We start from the raw sequence: 21556 nt of genomic DNA, 5'->3' as shown, positions 1-21556 counted from the left end.
TAGTTTCAAGTCTTACAAAATCTGATTAACTGGTTCCCGGGTTTTTCGGGTTCGGGTCTATCCGGACCGGGTTTGGACCCACTTTCATCCCTAGTTTCAACCACATATTGAACGACGCATACTGGGGTTGTTTTTCTTTGATTCCTAACCAAAATCAAAAGCATCTGAATATGATTAACATTCAAGCGATTTTGTTATAAAAAATTGTTATAAAAAATTGATAGAAATAAATAGATGTGGGAAAGAATCATACCAGATTAAGAGAAATGAGTCTTGAATAGGGATGTCAACGGGGGAAAACAGGACAAAGATTGCATCCCCGCCTTTGCCCCCGAAATTCCCTCGTTCCCCCGCCCTCGAATTCCCCTTATTACCCTTGCCCTGCCCCCGTTCCCCCGCTCCCGATTGATTTTGGGATACCTTCTTTGTGCTAAAAGAAGTTGGTGTTTTGGCTAAAAGAAACTATTTTTTAGGTAACAAATAGTTATTTATAAAAGAATTTTACATGTTATAAACAACTTAAAAACATGTTTTTTTGCTGAATTTTGACAGGTCAAATCATGCTATTGTTTATTATATACATAATTAATATATGTAAATAGCTAAATATATATAATTTATTAACGAGCCGCCATGGGAGTTTCGGAATGGGACTGCCCACCCTCGCCTCGCCCTCGAAATTAAAATAGGGGTTAACCCCAACCCCCACCCCCAATTTTTTTAAACAAATACACCTATACGGGGGTACGAGAACAGAGTTTCACGTTACTTTTTGATATCCATAGTCTTGTATCATAAGTTCGATAATTTGTGATATGTTAAAAATACCTAAATATGAGTGTTTTCAATTGGGATGGTGGTTAATTAATTAATGTTTATAAAAGAATCAATAATTATTTAAAAGTATATATATAAATAAAGTATACAAAAATTTATTATTAAAATTAAATATGAAATAAAACTTTTAGTTTGATAAATCCAAGTTTATGTTTGTCTGAATGGTGGAAAGTTCCATAAAAATTCCAATAAGATATTAAAGAATAAATACAAGTTTATCGATTGATATTCAAGTTACATATTAATATTTATATCTATATATTCCTATTCTAATAAATGAATAGTTTTAATATCGTTTTCCCAAGTGTCACTCTAATATAACTCATCATTAATATTATGTCATGTGTCATGTAGATACTAGGCGAATGACCGCGCGTTGCGCAGAAACACCTATATAGTTGAAATCTTTACAAATATATGTTTTCTTAAATATAACAATAACGTTGTTTTTAAATTTGATATAATAATTCGTATACGAAATTGATATAATATATTGATTATTTTGAATTATATTATAATATATAAATCTATTAAAACTACATAATTTCTATCGTTTGAATGATCTTTACCCGCGTGCTACTCATAAATGAAAATAAAAATAATATATGGTTTAATACTATTTGTTATTGTTAATTAATTTTTTAAAATTTATTTGTTTAATGTTTTAATTTCTATCATTGTAATTATTTAAAACATTAAAAATTGTTTAAGCTAAATTCAGTCTTATAATAACATAAGAAAGTCGTGGAGTGCATAAGCCCCTTTAGAGATAGGGGCTACTTTCTTGTGGTAGTCATTGTGAATGAGCAAGTAGGGGGCGGGGGCAGGAGTGGAAACGTCTGAGAGAGCGCTTCGCGAAAGAATCGTGTGAAGAAGAATAGCCCCGCTCTCTAGCCGACTGATCTTGTTGATCAAACTGGGAGGGAACGTGTACAGCCTCCAATTTCTTTTTTTTTTTCTCTTCATTCGAACTATCTCTCCACACCAAGGAACCAAATCACAATGGATCGAACAACTGAAAAGGGCGTGATTCATTAAGTGAAAGACGCTCTCCCACCTCTCCAGCTTGGGAATAGTTCTTTCTACTGGCTATCTATCTGTACAATGTCAGTTCAAGCTTTTAAAATGTAACAATATAATCGTTTATATAAAATTAGTTTTAACTATTGTTATTGTAATTTATTTTAAGCTATTTATTTGAAAATTTAAATAATTATAAAAATATCTTTAGGAAATATTTTAGTTAAATTGATATTACAATTTAGTTTTTGCATTTAGCACTACAATTTATCACTTTTATCTATTCACAAAATATTATTTGAGTTTTTTAAGTGAAACTGAAATTTATATTAAAGTTGACAATGTAATGTTATATTTAAATTAACAATTGAAGTATTTTATCCAAACTGTTCAAAAGTTGTAGTTTTAAACTGATAATTGTTTACATATAACAACATATTAAATATAATAAATTAAGTATAATATGTTAAAAATTAAAGATATAACTTTATAAGTAGAAGTAAAGATATTATTTTAATATTAAAATTTATTTTATTTATGATTACACTTTAGGTTTCATATTTATTTAACTTTACTAACCAAATTATAATCATTATTAGAAAGACACTACAATTTGTCACTTTTAACTATTTACAAAATATTCTTTGCGTTGTTTAAGTTGAACTAATAAATAAAAGTAAAGATATTATTTTAATAGTGAAATTTAGTTTATATATGATTACACTTTATGTTTGATATTTATTTAACATTTTTAACCAACTTATAATCATTATTAGAAAGAACTTGAAAAGTCCTGGGAGTTTCAAATGAATGTGGTGTCTTGGGAGTTTCAAATGCATAAGGTTCAAGGAAAAATACTAGCTTTATAAGATATATAGATATAGATATAGATATAGATATAGATATTAAGCAACTCATTTCAAAATTCAAATTTACATTTTCTAATTATATATTAAATTTGAAATTATAATAACTTTAAAATTTTGATATATCTCTTAATTAATAATTTATTTAAAATGACTTATTTAAAATAACTGATTAATAATTATAAATTTTTATTATAAACATTTAATTAATTTTATAATCATGATTCTCACGGGTTATAAACTAGTTAATAATATATTAAGGGATGGTAGTTGTTTTCTAGAATACCAATTAAAAGTTCGATTAGAGTTTGCAATGTTGTAACATTTATTTCATGTTTTATTCATTTGTTTAAAACGAATATACTTTAAAAACCAAACACATTATCTTTATAGAACAATCAAATTTGAATTATATATTACATATTCAATATCAATATAAGGTACACTTCAATTAAAGAAGTTTTCGACCAAAAAACTCCTTTGCAATTTGTATTATATGTTTCTCTTATTAATTGAACTCAAGCTCATTTGGAGTTAAATTGGTTTATTTTATCAATTATGAATGGATTTTATTTATGCAATTTAATTTTTATCACAAAAAGGTAAGCATGGTTCATGACGATGTTATGAGTTTTAAGGATTTAGCAAATTTAAGGTCATGTTTTTAATGTGAATTGGCAATACATAGCACATTTAGTTTCGTCGAATTTGTTCTTGAATTGAGAAGATTAATTCAAACACTTGTTACGAAGAAAACTTAGGGTTTTATATCATCAATTTTATTATCGTGCAAATTTTCTTTCTTTCATGTGAGAATAGTTCATTAATTATAGATTTGTGACAATTGCTTTGAAGGGTTGTGCTCTGCTCCAAATTAATGTCATATGATAAAGTAGAAAGTTCATTGTTATGATTAAACTCAATATTTTTCAAATCCTTCAAGTATACATGACCATGTATACATAAAAGCGATTCTATTGACCCCTTAATATTCTATCGACAAATCTATAGTCATAATTAATGTTATCTTGGTTTTTGTGCACATTAGTTGTTAAAACTATATAATTTCAGCCGATTATGGGTGATATGAACTTGGAATCTGGTCATCGGGTATTGGTGTCGGATTGGATCGTGGATTGGAAATGAGCACCATTAACAAGTTCTTGATTAGATTCTTAGCTACAATCAGGTAACAAGACTATTAGAACTGCTTCAGGGATTGTGTCCCAAGAGCAGGCTCCAACGATCAAATTAAATCGGTGTGAGTGAGGAGATGGCCTCTCATGGCCAGAGAGAGTCATCTAGGTGTAATGGGAGAGTGTACGGGCATAACTGAGGTTGATCTCCCAAGATGAGAGAAGTCTAAGAGTGGAAGGTAATGATCCCTCCTCATGAAAGATGAATCAGTCTATTTATAAGGGACTTGGGTCGGTCCAATTCAGACTCAACTAGTTGACAGTAGTGTCATCTAATTGGGCGGTCGCGTAATGGTGACAAGCAGTCACGATGTTGTAGCAAACAGTGTTGGCCAACACTGTTGTCAGGCAACCAAGTTGTCATGCTATTGGGTTATGCCAATGGGCCCAATAACATCAACGAGTATTGACATAAGTTATTTTATTTTAATTTTTAAGAGCGGATATATTAAACACAAAACTATAAGAAAACTAAGTATTAATAGGAGAAATACACCACTCAAACTAACATAAATAATTAAAATTTGTTTTATATTTAAGCCAATTAAATACCGCAAGTTGGATATCATCGGTCATTTTTAAAGGAGATTGTTTTTTTCTTGCTAAACACCAAGGCATTCCCGGCTTTCCAAATCAACCAAACCACCAAGTAGATCAAGCTTGTTTCTTTTTTTGAAGAGCTTCATTTTTATTTTATTTTTGAATGGCTGAATGAAATATATATAAAACAAAAACACCACTAGCTAGCAACAAATTACATAGTGTTTAGAGGATTTTGAATCCAATTTACCCAACTAATACTAACTGTTCTATTTCTATGACAATGATATAAATCGTTTCCTTCTTGATTAGAGACACATAAAGCGTATCTACCCAATTCACAAATATAACATGGTTTCATTTTGTTTAGAACACAAAGGACGGACGAAGTCGTTGTTACGTTGCCATCGGTTTAGGAAGGTACCGACAGTACCGCCTTATGTCCCTTCAAAAGTAGCTTCAATGCGTTTATTGCTTTAATGCTTATTAACGGGTTCAAGAACCCGTGTTAATTACCATGTGATAATATTTTATTTTTTCATCTTTTCTCTTTTATTCATTCATTCCTTTTTATATATATATATATATATATATATATATATATATATATATATATATATTAGGATAGGAATATACATTACAGCCCCACCTAAGCTTAGGTACTAAACCTATAAAATATGTTGTTTTAACTTAGTAAATATACCCGATTTGGTTTTCATTTGGTAATATATATCATCCTCGATAACATTTCTTTCCTTCATTATTGTTTTACCATCCCTATTTTATTTCATCCATTATCGTTTATTACTTCACCCCAGTGAACATTACTTTTTTCCACTGTCACAAAGATCTAAGATAATCAATATTCTTGCTTCCTTAACAAAACTATTGCGTCGATCTTGAATCTACATCTCCAATTGGTAATCGTGAATCCCGTAACGGCAATCTTTATATAGTAAAACAACGTATTTTCATGAGGTTTAGTACCTAAGCTTAGGTGGGGCTGTAATGTATATTCATTTTTCCATATATATATATATATATATATATATATATATATATATATATATATATATATATATATATATATATATATATATATATATAAGAGAGAGAGAGAGAGAGAGAGCTAGGTTCAGGTATTTAACGTAATTATTGTGTTATTATATGAATAAATGTAGGCCAATAATTTCAAAAGGGTAAATATGTAATCATACATTTAGTTAATTATGGTAAATATATATCAATTAATATCCCTTTAATTTAGGAATATCAGTTTTAAAACCCAATTTCTAGTATATATCATCACGTCCGCCTCTTCCCTCTTCTCTTCTATTCATCGTCACCCCCATCCTTGTCCCTCCAGCCGCCATTACCCCTTTATTCCAGTCTGCCTCAAGTTCCGATTCCGACTCGGAGTCGGACGATGAAGCTCAAGCTGCTCTCGAATTACAAACCCTAGAAACGGAGCTCTCGACAAGCCCAGCCAACTACAATGCTCATGTTCAAGTATGTCTGATTATTTTTGCTTGTTTGGTGTTATGTGCTGAAATTGAGTGTACTTAATACGTATTGTTCTAATGTATGGTGTGTATGTGTAGTATATAAAGGCTTTGAGGAAACAAGGCAATATTGATAAACTGCGGCTAGCAAGGGAGGCTATGAGTAGGCTTTTCCCGCTAACTCCTGCAATGTGGCAGCAATGGGCAAATGACGAAATTTCTCTCACCCTGTCTTCTGGGTAGGCTATTGTTTCCCCTTCTATGTACATTTTTTTCTTTTAATTTTTCTTTCAAGAAGAAGAGGATGTCGGATGACTAGAATAAGGATTCCTTGTCGTGTGAAGGAACAATAAGCACATTCAAAACCTTATGACCACCATCAGAAAATAGAACTTGTGACTCGTTATAATTTGTTGTATATAATGCAGGAATGAGGGGGCAATTCCTACTATTGAGAAGCTATTTGAGCGTGGAGTATCTGATTACTTGGTAAGCTCCACACATTTCTAAATTTTTGTTTCAGTACCCATCTTAATGTTGCATTCATGGCTATGAAATTTGTCTTTTGAGTTTTGACTATTCTGATTTTCATCTTCAGTGGTGAATTGTCATTCATCAAAACTGAAATGATTGATTGCTTTCTGCAGTCTGTCTCTCTGTGGTATGACTACCTGAGTTTCATTCAAAAATATGATTCTTCTGTCCGTGAATGTTCACCCAGTGGAATGTCAAAGGCAAGGGATCTATTTGAACGTGCTCTCCACTAAATATATGCATACAACACCTGAATCAACTTTATTACGCCCTAGGGGCTTCATTTGATCATTTAATGCAACTCTTTTTTTGTTTGTGTTGTTGCATACTTTCTAATATAAATTTGACACTCTATACACTGCAGGTTTGCATTTTCTATTTGGTTCTTCGTGCCCTTGACACTGTTGGTAGGTCTAAATACCTTTAAGCAAATTTTCTAGTTTTCTGAATTTCTTTGAAAAATATTAAAAAAATACTTGAGAAGATGTATCATTCTATCAATTAGGTATTAGATATTGAACCTTAAGATCAATTTGTTTTTAATTATGTGTTTGTGTTATTCATCTTTTTTTTTAATAAAGAGAATACCAAATTACTAATTTTGATAATATTCGTTTATTGTATTTCTATCAGAAAAGAATGTTTTTTATGATAATCATGAACATATTCTGTTAGAATGTCCCGAATTAATATAATAATTGGTAAATGAATTCCAATTCTATCAGAATGGAATCACGAATTCCAATTATGCTGGAATATGGATATTTTCTCACTAATTTATTCATTGGATTTGTTTCCACAGAAGCTGATGCTTGAAGAACGGACCACGAAATTTGAACGACGCCTCTTAGCAACATTATTCTTTTAGAATAACTTAGTGCATTTGTTAGATTTTGATGTTTTTTTCCCGATTTGAAAGTTTTTTAGTTTTATTCTTTAACAATAAATGTAATTTTTAGCAATTGTTACATGTATTCTATAAAAATTAATATAATTTTTGTTTTAATTCTTTAATTGCTGGTTCGAGAATTTGTTATTCTACAAGAAATATGTTCAAGAATATTTTTATTATTTTATGGTTCTAGAATATTTTTATTTTTGAACATACTCAAACATATTCTGTCAGAATGTCCGAATTAAAAACCTTATAATTCGTAAAATCGGATTTTTAAAATTAATAGAATCTATGATCCCTTAAAATATGCAAATTTCATTTATTAAATCTATATTAATTTACTAAAATACCCTTCTAGTTAAATTAGATGATATTTTTCGATTATTTTTAATTCAATAATATGTATTAATCACTTTCTTAAAATAAGTAAAATGATTGACTCATATTTATGCATACAATAACACAATAATTACTTTAAATACAATAACCTAAGCCATATATATATATATATATATATATATATATATATATATATATATATATATATATATATATATATATATATATATATATATATATATCCTTTTAATAAATGATGCACATGTAAAGTCAATTTGATATTTTCTTTTTCACCTTTTTTTTTCTTTTTCATTCATTCCATTCATTTCTATATTTTTTCTTTTTTTCTTTTGTTTTAAATTAGCAAACATTTATTTTTAAATAAAAAATGTTATATTTTATTTTATTTTATATTTACTAATTTAATTAAATAAAAAAATGATATGACAAATAGGTTGAATGGGTTGGAAAAAATATGGTTTCCATGTCTTTGAAAATAAAAAAAGTAAAAAAAAATAAAAAAAAACTATTATGACAATAAGTTGTTTGAAAATAAAAAAAATAAAAAAAAATAAAAAAAAACTATTATGACAATAAGTTGAATGAGTTGAAAGAAAATGACTCTATCTTGAGGAAGCTAACTACTCTAATAAGAAAATCAAGTCCAAATAGGACCAGAAAATTGGCAATTGAAAAATATACATGATCCACCTCCTCCTCTTCTATATTACAAAAAGGACATCTACTAGAAGAAACACCAACACCTCGGGTACAAAGATTATGTATATCAACGCCATTCTCTTGCTATGAAGATTATAAAACAAACCCTTTTTTTTCTATCCGAGTTCATCATTTAAACATAACACTAATAAATTATAAAGATATGGTCAAAGTTGGATTTTAAGGAATCAAGAAAACTAAAAACTACAATGATAATCAAGAACAAAAAGCTATGAAATCACTCTCACTCAAAGAATCAATCGTTATCTGCTTCCTACTTCATAACTAACTACACCTTTTCATTAGGATATGAAATCACTATTTCCTTTTGGGCAAACAAGACCTTTGACCAGCATAGTTGACTTTTGATCGTTTGTTCTTCACAAAGTTATCCCCATTTTCCGTTTTAGCTTTTTGCAGACGCTTATATTCTCTCGACCTAATCACACCTTCCAAAATCTTAATATCTTCCCAGATTTCATGTTGAGAAAGTGACGATAATGTAGGAAGTATATCTTTCTGAAAATCTTTCATTCTCCTTCCTCTTCTTAACTTTATTGAGTTTATTCCTTTGTCGTTTTTATTTTTACCCATTTCATTTAATTCAAAAGCTTTCGATGTTACACAATCTTCATCTACACAGCTTTCTTCTAGCTTTAAAACAAGTGACTCGTAAGAATCAATAGAAGAAGATCTTCGTGGGTTTGTTTTCTTGTTTTCAACCTCGTTTGACCCTGATTTGCTTTCGGAATCTTGATTACTTGAAATTTGTTGCAATGAGATTGAAACAAGTGAGTGGGCTGCTTTTTTTGTTGCATAATCTGAGTCGTTTTTCACTTTTTCTTCTATCACCTGTGAGATATTTCTCTCTTTCTCTTCTGTGAGATCTGATGAGGGTTCGTTTGATTGATAAGATTCATCGGGTTGATCTTCGTTGAGATCGAAATCCATTAGTTTTGTTTGTTTGACATCATCATGCAACTCGCTGGATCCTGCAAGATCATAAAGGGTTTCGTTTAGAATGGGAAAAAAGCACGAATCTTGATTGTGAAAATGAGAATTGAGAATTTCGTACATGTTTGACTTTTGAAAGTCAAATGGACTACATCTCCAGATTAGAAAAGTAACCGAATGTCAAAGTTTTTGAACTAAGATTGAATATTAAATCAAACAATACGGTGACACTATGATTACGAATAATATGGTGTTCATGTATAAAATGAATTCATGTCAATTTTGCCTTTAAAATTGTATATGGTTGACTTCCAGAGATCAAAGGGTCTCAAAAGAAGCCCATGTTTGACTTTTGACTTTTGAAGGATCTGTAGAGATTTGAACTGTCTAACTAATTACCCCATTAAAATGGTGTCATAGGTTAAATCAAGAAACATAAAATGGTTGTATAATGTCATTCCTTCATCTCAATTTGGTTAAAAGAATAAGGCTGACTTCCCAAAGTCAAAAGAACATAGTTTAGACTATAGATTGACAAACCTTTATGCAAATTGACACCATTCACTAAACAATCGATCATTCCATGACATGGGTATTGATTTATATGATCCGTTGACTTTTGACTCGATTGATCAAGTGAAAAAACAGGTTGAACATCCTCACTCAATCCTATTCCTGAAGATTCTTCTTCAAGATTAATTATAATCTTGTTCTTCCAAGATTTTCTTCTTTTATTGATACTCCTCCCAATACTCAAAGAAAGATTCAAATCATCATCATCATCATCATCTTGTGAGAACAAGTTGTCTATCAAGAATCTTGCCTGAAGAACATACGAGTAAACATCATGTAACAAAGGATGTAAATCGTGGATTTTGTGGGTCCCATCACATCACAAAAAACATTTATAAGAATGCTAAATGACTACACAAATAACATTTCATTCTTGTTAATGCAATCTAAGAGGGAGTTTAATGTCATTTACCGAATGATGTCCTGTGAATGTTCTCTTCATGGGAAAAGCTTCACATCTTGTATACTTTGAATCACTCTTCATCAACGACTTTCCAAGGGACCCACATACTTGTTTCTTGAATATGATATCATGATCGAGCATTGTCTGTTTTAAAGATCCTCTGAAATACTCAAAAGGGTGATTTGGGGAAGAATTTAAATCAAGAAAACCTTCCATCTAAATCAAGAAACTTTATCGATCGACTTGTTACTGTAAATGCAGCATCATCACGCTGAAGAAGAAGATATCAAGTCAAGGCAAGAACTTCCATATGATGCTGTGGTTAAAAACCCAATCCTGTTGCATGTTATGAGAGGGTTAAAGTACAAGTATTTAAGCTAAGAGTACACGTAGAGATGATACATGTTCATAGTCATGGAAGACGCGTATGGAAATTAGAAATATGAAAGTTGGAAATTTTCAGCTGTAAGAACAGTACCGGAGAATGTTCAAACGAAAAGAATATGGAAATCGTGAAATTGACCTTACCATGAATGTACAATTCGTTAAACAAAGGGTACAACTTATGAATACATCTCATGATATACCATGTTTGGTACTCGAAATTTCATGGTCCAAAACACCATTTTTGTTTCAGGATAATTACAAACTCTGAGATCTCATTTTCTTGAAATATTCCTAAACAAAAGACGAAAAAAGACTCGTCTTTCGTTTCTCATTCAATTAATCAATTTCTATACATTAAAAGGAGTAAAAATCGCTTTTTGCAGAAAACCCGTTTGAACAAATTCACATATATACACATCACGATGCAAAATCATACAACAAAACTTGCAAATTCTAACAAGATGAGGAGGGAAGGAAGGTACCAGGGGCATCCTGCGCACGTTAGCAAGAACAGGGATTGAGACATGAGATTGATTACTAGTGTGGTGGGTGTATTGAGTGATCCGAAAAAGATCAAAATAAATGCAACCCAGTTGCCCCCTCTCTCTATTTATGTATATGCATATCTAGAGAGAGAGAGAACAGATTGGAGATGGGAGATACAGCTATAAAACAGGAAGCGCTGATTGTTGTGGCGGTGACTAAAATACGCAGGTGATGCGTATGCGTGAAACAAACGTGATCTTGCGTTAATGTATGCATATAAAGTTCCTGTCTCTATCACATCTCTCTCACATACATATGGTCCTCGGGATTCTTTCTCTCTCTCTCTAGAAATGTGATTTTATGGTTATGAAAGAAGAGACTAGTCAGACCTCTTGGGACGGTTATCTCTGCAAAAAGGTGCCGAAAAAGCCTTTCTGTGTTTTCCTATTTACCCCTACACTATTCACTCTTTGCGCCATTGCCCCTTCAACTCTCCTAGAATAGGAAAGTAGAAGTATATCTAAAAAAATATCAAAATTAATTCGATTTAGGCACTGAAAATCCGATCATGCTAAATTGAACCCTAAAATCTGAGTTTTGATTCGTTTTGCCCTTACGACCTACTGAAACCGGTTAACCATTATTAGATTATAATAGTTTCACCACCCTATCCTTTGTATATTGATGAGATATAAATACAAGTAATTTACATAGGAAACAACTTAAATTAGGAACAATACATGGAATTGTACAGTTAATATTGACCACACATAAAGGAAATACATAACTATTATTTTAATCATAGAGAAAGTCACAGTGATGATTTATCTTCAATACCCCCCCCCCCCCCAAGGCAACCGAAAGGGAGGCAGACGAACACATAACAACTCGAAATGATTCGAAGAGAGGTCTCGGAAATGGTTTTGTAAAAATATCGGTCACTTGAAGCTTGGTAGGCTCGATTTTTTTGGTATGTAACTTGTTAGACGAAACGAGCTCTTGTACAAAGTGATAGTCAATGTCGATGTGTTTAGCTCGTCGGTGTGCTACGAGATTTTGGCTGAGAAAGATGACACTTAAGTTATCACACAGTAATATCGGTTGTTCAGATGGTTGGGCATTTAAATCATGTAGTACGTGAGTGATTTGTATGAGCTCAACCGCGGTGTTATTCATTGCACGATGCTCTGACTCATAATTAGAGCATGAGACGGTTAGATGGTTTTTGGTACTCCAAGACACGAGGATTCCACCAAAGAAGATTTAGTAACCGTAAGTGGAGCGTCTTGTTTTGATGCAGTGAGCCCAATCGGCATCCGAGTATCCTACAAGAGTGGATTTCTTCGGGTATGATAAGTAAAGCCCATGTGTAGTCATGCATTTTACATACCTCATGATCCTTTTTGCCATCCGAAAGTGCTTATCCGTTGGCAAGTGAAGAAATTGACTAGCATGGTTTACCGTATAAGAAATATCAGGTCTTGTAATAGTCAAGTACTGAAGTGCACCAACGAGTGAGCGTTAAAGTAGGATCATGAAAGGTGTTTCCTTTATTACTAAAAACATCATTGGTGGCAAGTGGTGTCCCAAATGGTTTGGAATCGAGAAGGTCGACCTTAGTTAAAATGTCATGAGCATATTTAGTTTGGCTAAGGAACAAACCATCTAATGTATATGAGACTTCAAGACCAAGGAAGTAACTTATTTTGCCTAAATCTTCTATGGCAAACCCAGTTTGCAAACGATCAATGAAGTGTTTAAGTGACGACTCATGATTAACGGTGAGAATGATATCATCTACATATACCAATAAGTATAGAAGGTATGAGTCACGATGAAAAAATGAAAAGCGAGTGGCCCGCTTGATTACACATGAAACCTTCATGTACCAGGAAACTACTTAACCATTGAAACCTAGCGTGTGGGGCTATCTTAAGGCCGTAAAGAGCTTTATTTAGATGACATATATAATTCGGATGAGTCGAGTTAACATAGCCCGAAGGTCGTTCCATATAGACAGTTTCTTGAAGATGATCATTAAGAAATGCGTTTTTAACGTCAAGTTGATGGAGATGCCATTGATTTGTCAAAAAAAAAAGAGTACAAGGCGAATAGTGGTGGCTCTAACAACGGGACTGAAGGTATGAGAGAAATCAAAACTTGGTATTTACGTAAAACCTTGAGCCACAAGGAGTGCCTTATGACGATCAATACTTTCATCGACATTGAATTTAATTCGAAACACCCATTTTGACCCCCACAACGTTTGCATTTTTAAGTGTCCATGTGTTATTTTTATGAAGAGCCATAATTTTCTCGGTCATTGCATCACGCCAATGTTGGTGTTTAGATGCCGATTTAAAACCACGAGGTTCTTGGGTACCAAGTAAGGCGACATGCATTGGGGTTGGAGAAACAACAAGAAGATCAATCACATGCTTCGGATTGACAATGTTGGCTTTTCCTCTAGTCACCATGGGATGTGTCGGAGTGTTTAAGGAAGATACGAGAGGAATATTTGGTGAGACGGACACTTGTAATATGGAAGTTGATGGAGTTTGGAGTGGCGAGGACTAAGTGGAAGGCGTAGGAAGGGAGGTTGGTGAGGAAAGTTTAGGGGATGTGATTGGTTCATTTTGGTGAGTGGGTCGTAACGAATCATGTATGCATGATGGATAATTTTTTGGTCTACTATTATGTAAGGAGAGTATAGAATTGTTTTGGGGTTGGTTAATTTGAGAGATTGTGTCATCATAAGAGTTTAAAATTAAGGTGACAATGTTAATTGAATATTTTTCTTTCAAGAATGGAAAGGAGTCTTCATTAAATCTTTCATGTTGGGTGATATAAACCCGATATGTGTTTGGATCCAAACATTTGTACCCTTTAGATTTAGTACAATAGCCAATAAATATGCATGCAATGTTGCACGATGCTAGTTTATGCTCCAAATTGGGCTGCAAATATGGACAGACTCGACATCCAAAAAGCTTGAAGTTATTGTAATTTGGAATCGAATGAAAGAGAAGCTGATATGGTGATTTGTGTTGTAACAATTTGGTGGGAAGGCGATTAATAACATGAGTTGCCGAGAAGAAAACATTCACCCAAATATTCACGGGTGTGTTTGCACCGAACAACTGTGCAAGTCTTATTTTGGTTATATGCTGATGTTTTCTTTCCACTTGCTGTAACGCCCGCGTTTCCAGACTAGGCATTATTGTTGATGTAATAGTCTAGGTTAACCCTTGTAACTCTTTTTGAAGTATTAATGATGAAATATTTGAGTATTATGTGAATTATGTGATTTACGTGTTTGTTTTCTTAATTATTATAATTTAATGGATTAATAATAAAATAAGCGTCAAAAGTAAAGTGTGAGATAAGCCCGATATCTTTGCTTGAAGATGTAGTGGTTGAAACAAGGATTCCAGAGATATAAAGAATGCCGAAATCCGAGTTATAACGAAGAAGTTATGACCTGTCGAAGTTTCGCGACAGAACCGGCACGACGCTGAGTGACGTAAAATATGAATTTAAGATAGAGCAATATCTAGCCTTAGTGATCTAAATTAAAGTCGTATATTATGTTAAACCAAGAGCGTTCATAAAAAGAACACTCAAATCTGACTTCGTATGAGGAATTTATGATTTTCCGAAGTTTCGACTTAGCGGTATGCAGCCCGAATACTCGAATATGAGATCGAGTGATTTTTAGCCAAAACAATCTAAACGAGAATCGAAGATCTCGTCGATAGTAGTCCAACGGTAAAAAGACAGACGAAAACGGACGTCGGATGAAGAAGTTATGAATTTCTAATGGAGTTTTCCTGTCCCGGCCTACTAAAAATAATGTAAAAGTAATATATTTATAATACATTAAAAATAAAGTCAAAATTAGCCAATGGAGTCTAAACGAGAGTTGTAGAGCATAATCTCACCTACACGTCGATATAAATAACGTCGAAAACGGAGTTCGTATGCGAAAGTTATGAATTTCTGAAGTTCGGGGCGCAAAACCCCAAAACTGTCAGTGGCCACGACGTGGAAACAGTGCCCACGACGTGGCATGGCTTCTGACGCCTTCTGGAGTCTGACAGAGCAAGTGGACAATGACGCATGCAATGACGATCAAGCCCACGACGTGGAAGAAGTGCCCACGACGTGGAAAATGAGAAATTTGCCCTATAAATAGATTTGAAGGGGCAGCCGGCCAAGGTTGCTAATTCACCCTTCTCTCACCCATATTACCTCGATTTACGTGCAAAGAAGTACCCCCGAAGCCCCAATATCATCCCGAGACCCGAAGCAAGTCCCGAAACCCGAAGATCCCGAGAAGAAAAGAGTTTCCGAGCCGAAGCTCTGCCCGCGAGAAATCCGGTGTGTGAAGATATCCCGGATCCATCGAAGAATTTCCACTTGAAGAGCCGAAGTGCTGTCCCAGCATCGTCTTAACAAGTGAGTGTGTAGTTACTTTCTTCTAATACATAAATACGAAGTATTTACTATGAAATACGTGTTATGTGTTTATATATTGGTGTTGATTTGAAGGAGGTACATAATCTCTTTCAAATGCACGATCTTATACAAGTATCGATTTAACGTACTAAGTATATGTGTTATGTGAGTGTATCGATGTTATCTTCTAATATCATAGATATGATTTATTCTCTATGAAATACGTGTTATGTTTATGTGTCTCATCTTTTATCTGGAATGTGTTTTGAATGAACATACTATACAGGTTTTAAACTATGTATAAAAATGTATATTTTATCTACTAAAATGTTGGGTAGAACATGGGTAGATAGTTGTCTTGTGATAAAAAGATGAGAGGCCTCGATGTTTTTGATTTAGTCATCTAGCGGAGTTTAGATGACGACCACAGACTTTTCTAGACAGTCTTGTGGAACGCTAGCAGGCTCGCCACCTGTAGGTGTTAATGAACTTGGGTGTTCATTCGCTGTACTCCATCCCCCTCATGGTTGCCTTATTTGACTTATATTGCTGAGGAACCCCCGAAGCATGTGTTGTCGCCCCGATGAAATATTCTTAGACTAGGTCCCCTATGTTAGTTGTCTTAGGGACGTAAAGTGAGAATAACGGGAATGGGTAATTGGGTTATTGTTGGTTGGTAGAATTAAATATAATTATTTATTGTGGGTTGAAAACCCCATATGCTCACCAGGCTCCCAAGCCTGACCCACTCAGTTTTCTTTGTATTACAGGTAGTGGCGCCAGAGCATAAGTTGGATGACTTGTCAAGTTATTTTTGGATTATAGACCTGTTGTTTTATATAACTGTTGTAAGGTCTGTATTGTAATGTTTATGCTTTTGGTCTGTTTATCGGAACATGACATCCCGAGTTTTGTTATATAATGAAAATACATTTCTTTATGAAATGCTTTGGTAAATCTTATTTTATCATATTTCGTTTTGGGAACAAATTCCGCAACTCTTTTAATCAAAGGATTACTCTGAAATCATTTTAAAAGCATAAATTAAACCGATCTTTTCTGGCCGTGATTTTGGGGATGTCACAGTTGGTATCAGAGCATTAGTTTAAGCGAACTAGGAATTTGTAGGATTTCTAAACTTAAACTTAGAATGCTAAGTGAAATTGTGAGATGTATGTCTGTTATATTTTAGACACGAGCACTAGTTTATTTTAGGAAAATTGCCTAAAATGCTTTTATGTGCTAAATGTTATATGTTTGCCATATATGATATTATTTGTTCGGATCTATGGTCTGTTGCCGACCGGATCTGGAAACCTTATGTGTGTAGGATTCTAAGCGTACGTCTACGATATTAGAACTAGCATGTAAACGTTTCGGAGTGATAAGGATGATTTGAATATCTATCGTGAATGATGATCTAATTTCACCTTATTCGGTGTATAGATCAAAAATGGTGAGAATGAGGAGTGGAGTCGGAAATGCTGATGAAAACAGGAATCAAATACCAGTGATTGAGAAAATACCTGTTGTAGCAGCAGCACCCGAGCCAATGACAATGGTTGGTGTACAAATGATGATTCAAACAATGTTGGATCGTCAGATGGAGGAGACTAGGCGGTTGCTTCAACAGAATCGTGAAGAACTGTCAATTCAAGTGGAAGAGCCCGAATTAAATGAAGGGCACTCGGAAGGAGGAGACTTCAGTGGATCTGTTGGTCAACCCAACCCACCAATAGTTAGGCAAAACAACCAGGATGGAAGGAATGATAGAATAGGGTGCAAGTATAAGGACTTTTTGACTTGCAAACCATCGACCTTCACTAGAAAGGAGGACCCGATCGGAGTCATGGATTGGATATCGGAAATGGAGCTAGCCTTCATGACGTGTGGCTGCAGAGGCAAGTTGCAGACCACTTTCGCAGTACGCTAGTTCAGGGGTGGAGCTGTTCGTTGGTGGAACACTTCAGGGAAGACCCTAAGCTCTAATGAGCCACTGCAACTGACATGGGCAGAGTTCTTGGTGCAGTTCAAGCGCAAGTTCTGTTCGGCCCAAAATCTGTTGGAGTTGGAAAACAAGTTTCTGACACTGACGAAAGGCAGCATGTCAGTTGATGAATATACTAATAACTTCACAGACAAGATGGAGTTGGCTTTGCGCATCGTCCCAGACGAGCTGACTAAAGTTGACCGGTACGCAAAGGGACTCCCATGGGAGTACGCGGTGCCAGTACGTCAAGCACCTACTCTAGAGGCAGCCATTTGGGCTGCCAAGTCTGTTGAGGACATGATCAAGGGAAGAACCACCAGCAAGGTTGAAGTTGGCGAGAAGAGAAAGTTTGAAGGAACTTCAGGTTCCAATAAGAAAAGCAAATTTTCGAAGTCTGATTCGAAAAAGTTTGGAGGAAAAGGAGGCGAAGCGAAATGGTGTGAGAAGTTCAAGAAAAAGCACTTTGGGAAATGTAGTGAGGATGTAACCTGCTACAAGTGTGGAAAAATTGGGCATTTTGCCAATGAGTGTCCGTCCAACAAAAGGATGTGTTTTGGTTGTAATGAAGAGGGGCACATTTTGAAAGACTGTCCGAAGAAGAAGGAGGCAGCTAAGCCCAACATTCCACCAAAGCCGAAGGCGAGAGCCTTTCAGATGACACTGGAAGCTGCGAAGGATGAAGCTGATGTCGCTTCAGGTACCTTTCTCGTAAACGAATTATCTGCTCAAATTTTGTTTGATTCTGGAGCCAGCTACTCCTTTATTTCGTATGAGTTTGGTAGAAAACTAGCTTTGCCTGTTGATGGACTAGATAATGCTTTGTTAGTCGAAGTTGCTAGTGGCAAGTTTGTACCTGTTAGCCATCGTATGAAAAACATCTTAACCGACCTTAATGGGAATAAGTTTCACGAGGAATTATTGCCTATCGAACTAAATGGTTTTGACATCGTTCTGGGAATGGATTGGCTTAGCGCCAATGATGCCGATATTTTATGCAAGAAGAAGATAGTAAAAGTAAACCCGCCAGGGAAAGAGTCATTTATGGTGTATGGGGATAAACGCAGAGTGAATTCTGGAATCATTTCCCTAATGAAAGCCAAAAAGTGTTTGACCAAGGGATGTACATCATATTTAGCATTCGTGATCGATGCTAAGAAGGAAAAGAAGGTGATGCAGAATATTCCAGTGGTGTGTGATTATCCGGAAGTATTTCCCGAAGATCTTCCTGGATTACCACCTGATAGACAAGTGGAGTTCAGAATAGACTTGTTACCAGGAACCACGCCAATAGCAAAAGCACCGTACCGATTAGCACCAACGGAGATGAAGGAGCTGATGATGCAACTTCAGGAGTTATTGGACAAAGGTTTCATTAGACCTAGTTCATCACCCTGGGGAGCTCCGGTGTTATTCGTAAAGAAGAAAGACGGGAGCATGAGAATGTGCATCGATTACAGAGAGCTGAATAAGGCAACGATAAAGAATAGATACCCGTTGCCAAGGATTGATGACCTGTTTGATCAATTGCAAGGCTCGAGTTATTTTTCAAAGATCGACCTAAGGTCAGGATATCATCAGCTGAAAGTAAGAGAGCAGGATATCGAGAAAACTGCATTCAGGACACGATATGGACACTACGAGTTTTTGGTTATGTCGTTTGGACTAACCAATGCTCCGGCAGCATTCATGGATTTAATGAATCGGGTTTGTAATCCATTCCTTGATAAATCTGTGATAATGTTCATAGACGACATTCTGATTTATTCGAAAAGCCAAGAGGAGCATGGCAGACACTTGCGAGAAGTGTTAGAAGTTTTGAAGAAGGAGGAGCTGTATGCAAAGTTCTCCAAATGTGATTTTTGGATTCGAGAAGTCTAATTCTTGGGTCACGTGGTCAACCAAGAAGGGATAATGGTTGATCCAGCAAAGATTGTGGCTGTAATGTAGTGGGAACAACCAAAAAGTCCCATGGAGATCCGAAGCTTTTTAGGATTAGCCGGATATTACCGAAGGTTTATCCAAGGCTTTTCTTCGATCGCTACTCCATTAACAGCTTTGACCCACAAAGGAGCTGCTTATGCTTGGAGTGATAAGCATAGAGAAGCATTCGAGTTGCTAAAGAAGAAGCTATGTGAGGCACCGATTTTATCTCTAGCCGATGGAGTTGAAGACTTCGATGTTTATAGCGATGCGTCTGGTGTTGGGTTGGGTTGTGTTTTGACCCAAAGAGAAAATGTGATAGCATATGCGTCTCGACAGATAAAGGAGCATGAAAAGAACTACCCTACTCACGATTTGGAGTTGGCAGCGGTAGTTTTTGCTCTGAAAATATGGAGGCCTTACCTGTATGGCACGAAGTGCAAACTTTTCACTGATCATAAGAGTCTCCAATATCTCTTTAATCAGAAATAGTTAAATATGAGGCAACGACGCTGGCTAGAATTACTCAAGGACTACGACTGTGAGATACTTTACCACCCCGGTAAAGCTAATGTTGTTGCTGATGCTCTCAGTCGAAAAGTCAATGTTGAGAGAAAAAGGCCAAGAGCGTTGAGAATAGAAGTTGTCTCGATAATTGTGGAGAGTATAAAGAAAGCTCAAGAAGAAGCTTTAGAGAAGAATGACCGAAAGGAGGAACGTTTGGGTAAAACGTTAGTGTTCGGTATAAACAGTCACGGACTAAAGGTGTTCCAAGATCGGATTTGGGTACCTAAGTCCGGAGGAATAAGAGATATTCTGATGGAAGAAGCTCATAAAACCATGTACTCGATTCATCCAGGTAGCACTAAAATGTATAGGGACCTGAAGCCCTATTACTGGTGGCCGACGATGAAGCTTGATATATCAAAGTATGTGGCCGAGTGTGTGACTTGTGCGAGGGTTAAGGCACAACATCAGAAACCATATGGGAGTTTAGAACCTTTGCCTGTACCTATGGGAAAATGGGAAGACATCGCAATGGATTTTGTCACTAAACTGCCCAGGACAAAGAGCGGTCACGACATGATTTGGGTGGTCGTGGATCGTTTCACCAAGAGTGCACACTTCATAGCAGCCAATGAAAAATGGTCTATGGATAAGCTTGCGAATGCTTACGTGAAGGAAATTTTGAGACTTCACGGTGTTCCTCTAACAATTGTATCAAATCGTGATAGTCGTTTCACGTCACGATTTTGGAAAAGTCTACAAGAGGAAATGGGTACCAAGTTGTGTTTAAGTACAACTTACCATCCACAGACTGATGGTCAGAGTGAAAGAACGAAACAAACACTTGAAGATATGCTGAGAGCATGTACCCTGGAATTCCTAGGTAACTGGGATGAACATTTACCTTTGGTAGAATTTTCCTACAATAATAGTTTCCACTCGAGCATAAAGATGGCACCTTATCAAGCTTTGTACGGACAGAAGTGTCGTACGCCGTCTTGTTGGCTTGAGGCTGGAGAAAAGCAGTTTATGGGACCCGAGATGGTCCATCAGACTGCTAAGAAGTTGAAAGTGATCAGGGAAAGAATGTTAGCAGCTCAAGATCGTCAAAAGAGCTATGCTGACAAAAAGCGAAGACCGATGACTTTTGAAGTTGGAGATTCGGTTTTGCTTAAAGTCTCGCCGTGGAAGGGACTTATAAGATTTGGTAAAAGGGGAAAGTTGAGTCCAAGGTTTATTGGACCGTTTAAAGTTCTTCAGAGGATTGGGAACCAAGCTTACAAGCTAGAATTGCCCGAAGAACTAGATGGTATTCATAACACTTTTCATATGTGCTATCTGAGGAAGTTCACGGGAGAAGTTCCTGACATTATTCCAATTTCTGAATTAAGATTGGATGAAAACAAAAGGTTGATTGAAGAACCTGAAG

The 21556-nt window shown here is 35.1% G+C and overlaps 1 protein-coding gene across 1 annotated transcript; it reads right to left on the bottom strand.

The window, feature by feature from the left end:
- Positions 1-8542: 8542 nt before the first annotated feature.
- LOC145120623 (uncharacterized) lies at positions 8543-11619 on the bottom strand. The gene is made up of 4 exons (XM_079056426.1): positions 11249-11619; positions 10389-10715; positions 9944-10226; positions 8543-9441 (listed from the first exon to the last, which is right to left on the bottom strand). Exons 2-4 carry the CDS (start codon positions 10593-10595, stop codon positions 8768-8770), a joined length of 1164 nt encoding a protein of 387 aa, XP_078912552.1. The 5' UTR covers positions 10596-10715; positions 11249-11619; the 3' UTR covers positions 8543-8767.
- Positions 11620-21556: the final 9937 nt, after the last annotated feature.

The sequence above is a fragment of the Lactuca virosa genome, chromosome 6, assembly GCF_052849685.1.
Source record: "Lactuca virosa cultivar CGN04683 chromosome 6, Lactuca_virosa_CGN04683_v6, whole genome shotgun sequence".
Lineage (NCBI taxonomy): Eukaryota > Viridiplantae > Streptophyta > Magnoliopsida > Asterales > Asteraceae > Lactuca > Lactuca virosa.
This window is presented reverse-complemented; position numbering and strand designations above follow the sequence as displayed.

Excerpts from the sequence above, each read along its gene's own strand:
- LOC145120623 (XM_079056426.1), bottom strand. The coding sequence starts at position 10,595 with ATGGAAGGTTTTCTTGATTTAAATTCTTCCCCAAATCACCCTTTTGAG. Across the intron at positions 10,227-10,388 it reads CATTCACAGGACATCATTCG|GCAAGATTCTTGATAGACAA; the intron begins GTAAATGACATT and ends TATGTTCTTCAG. Across the intron at positions 9,442-9,943 it reads TGGTGTCAATTTGCATAAAG|GATCCAGCGAGTTGCATGAT; the intron begins GTTTGTCAATCT and ends ATGATCTTGCAG.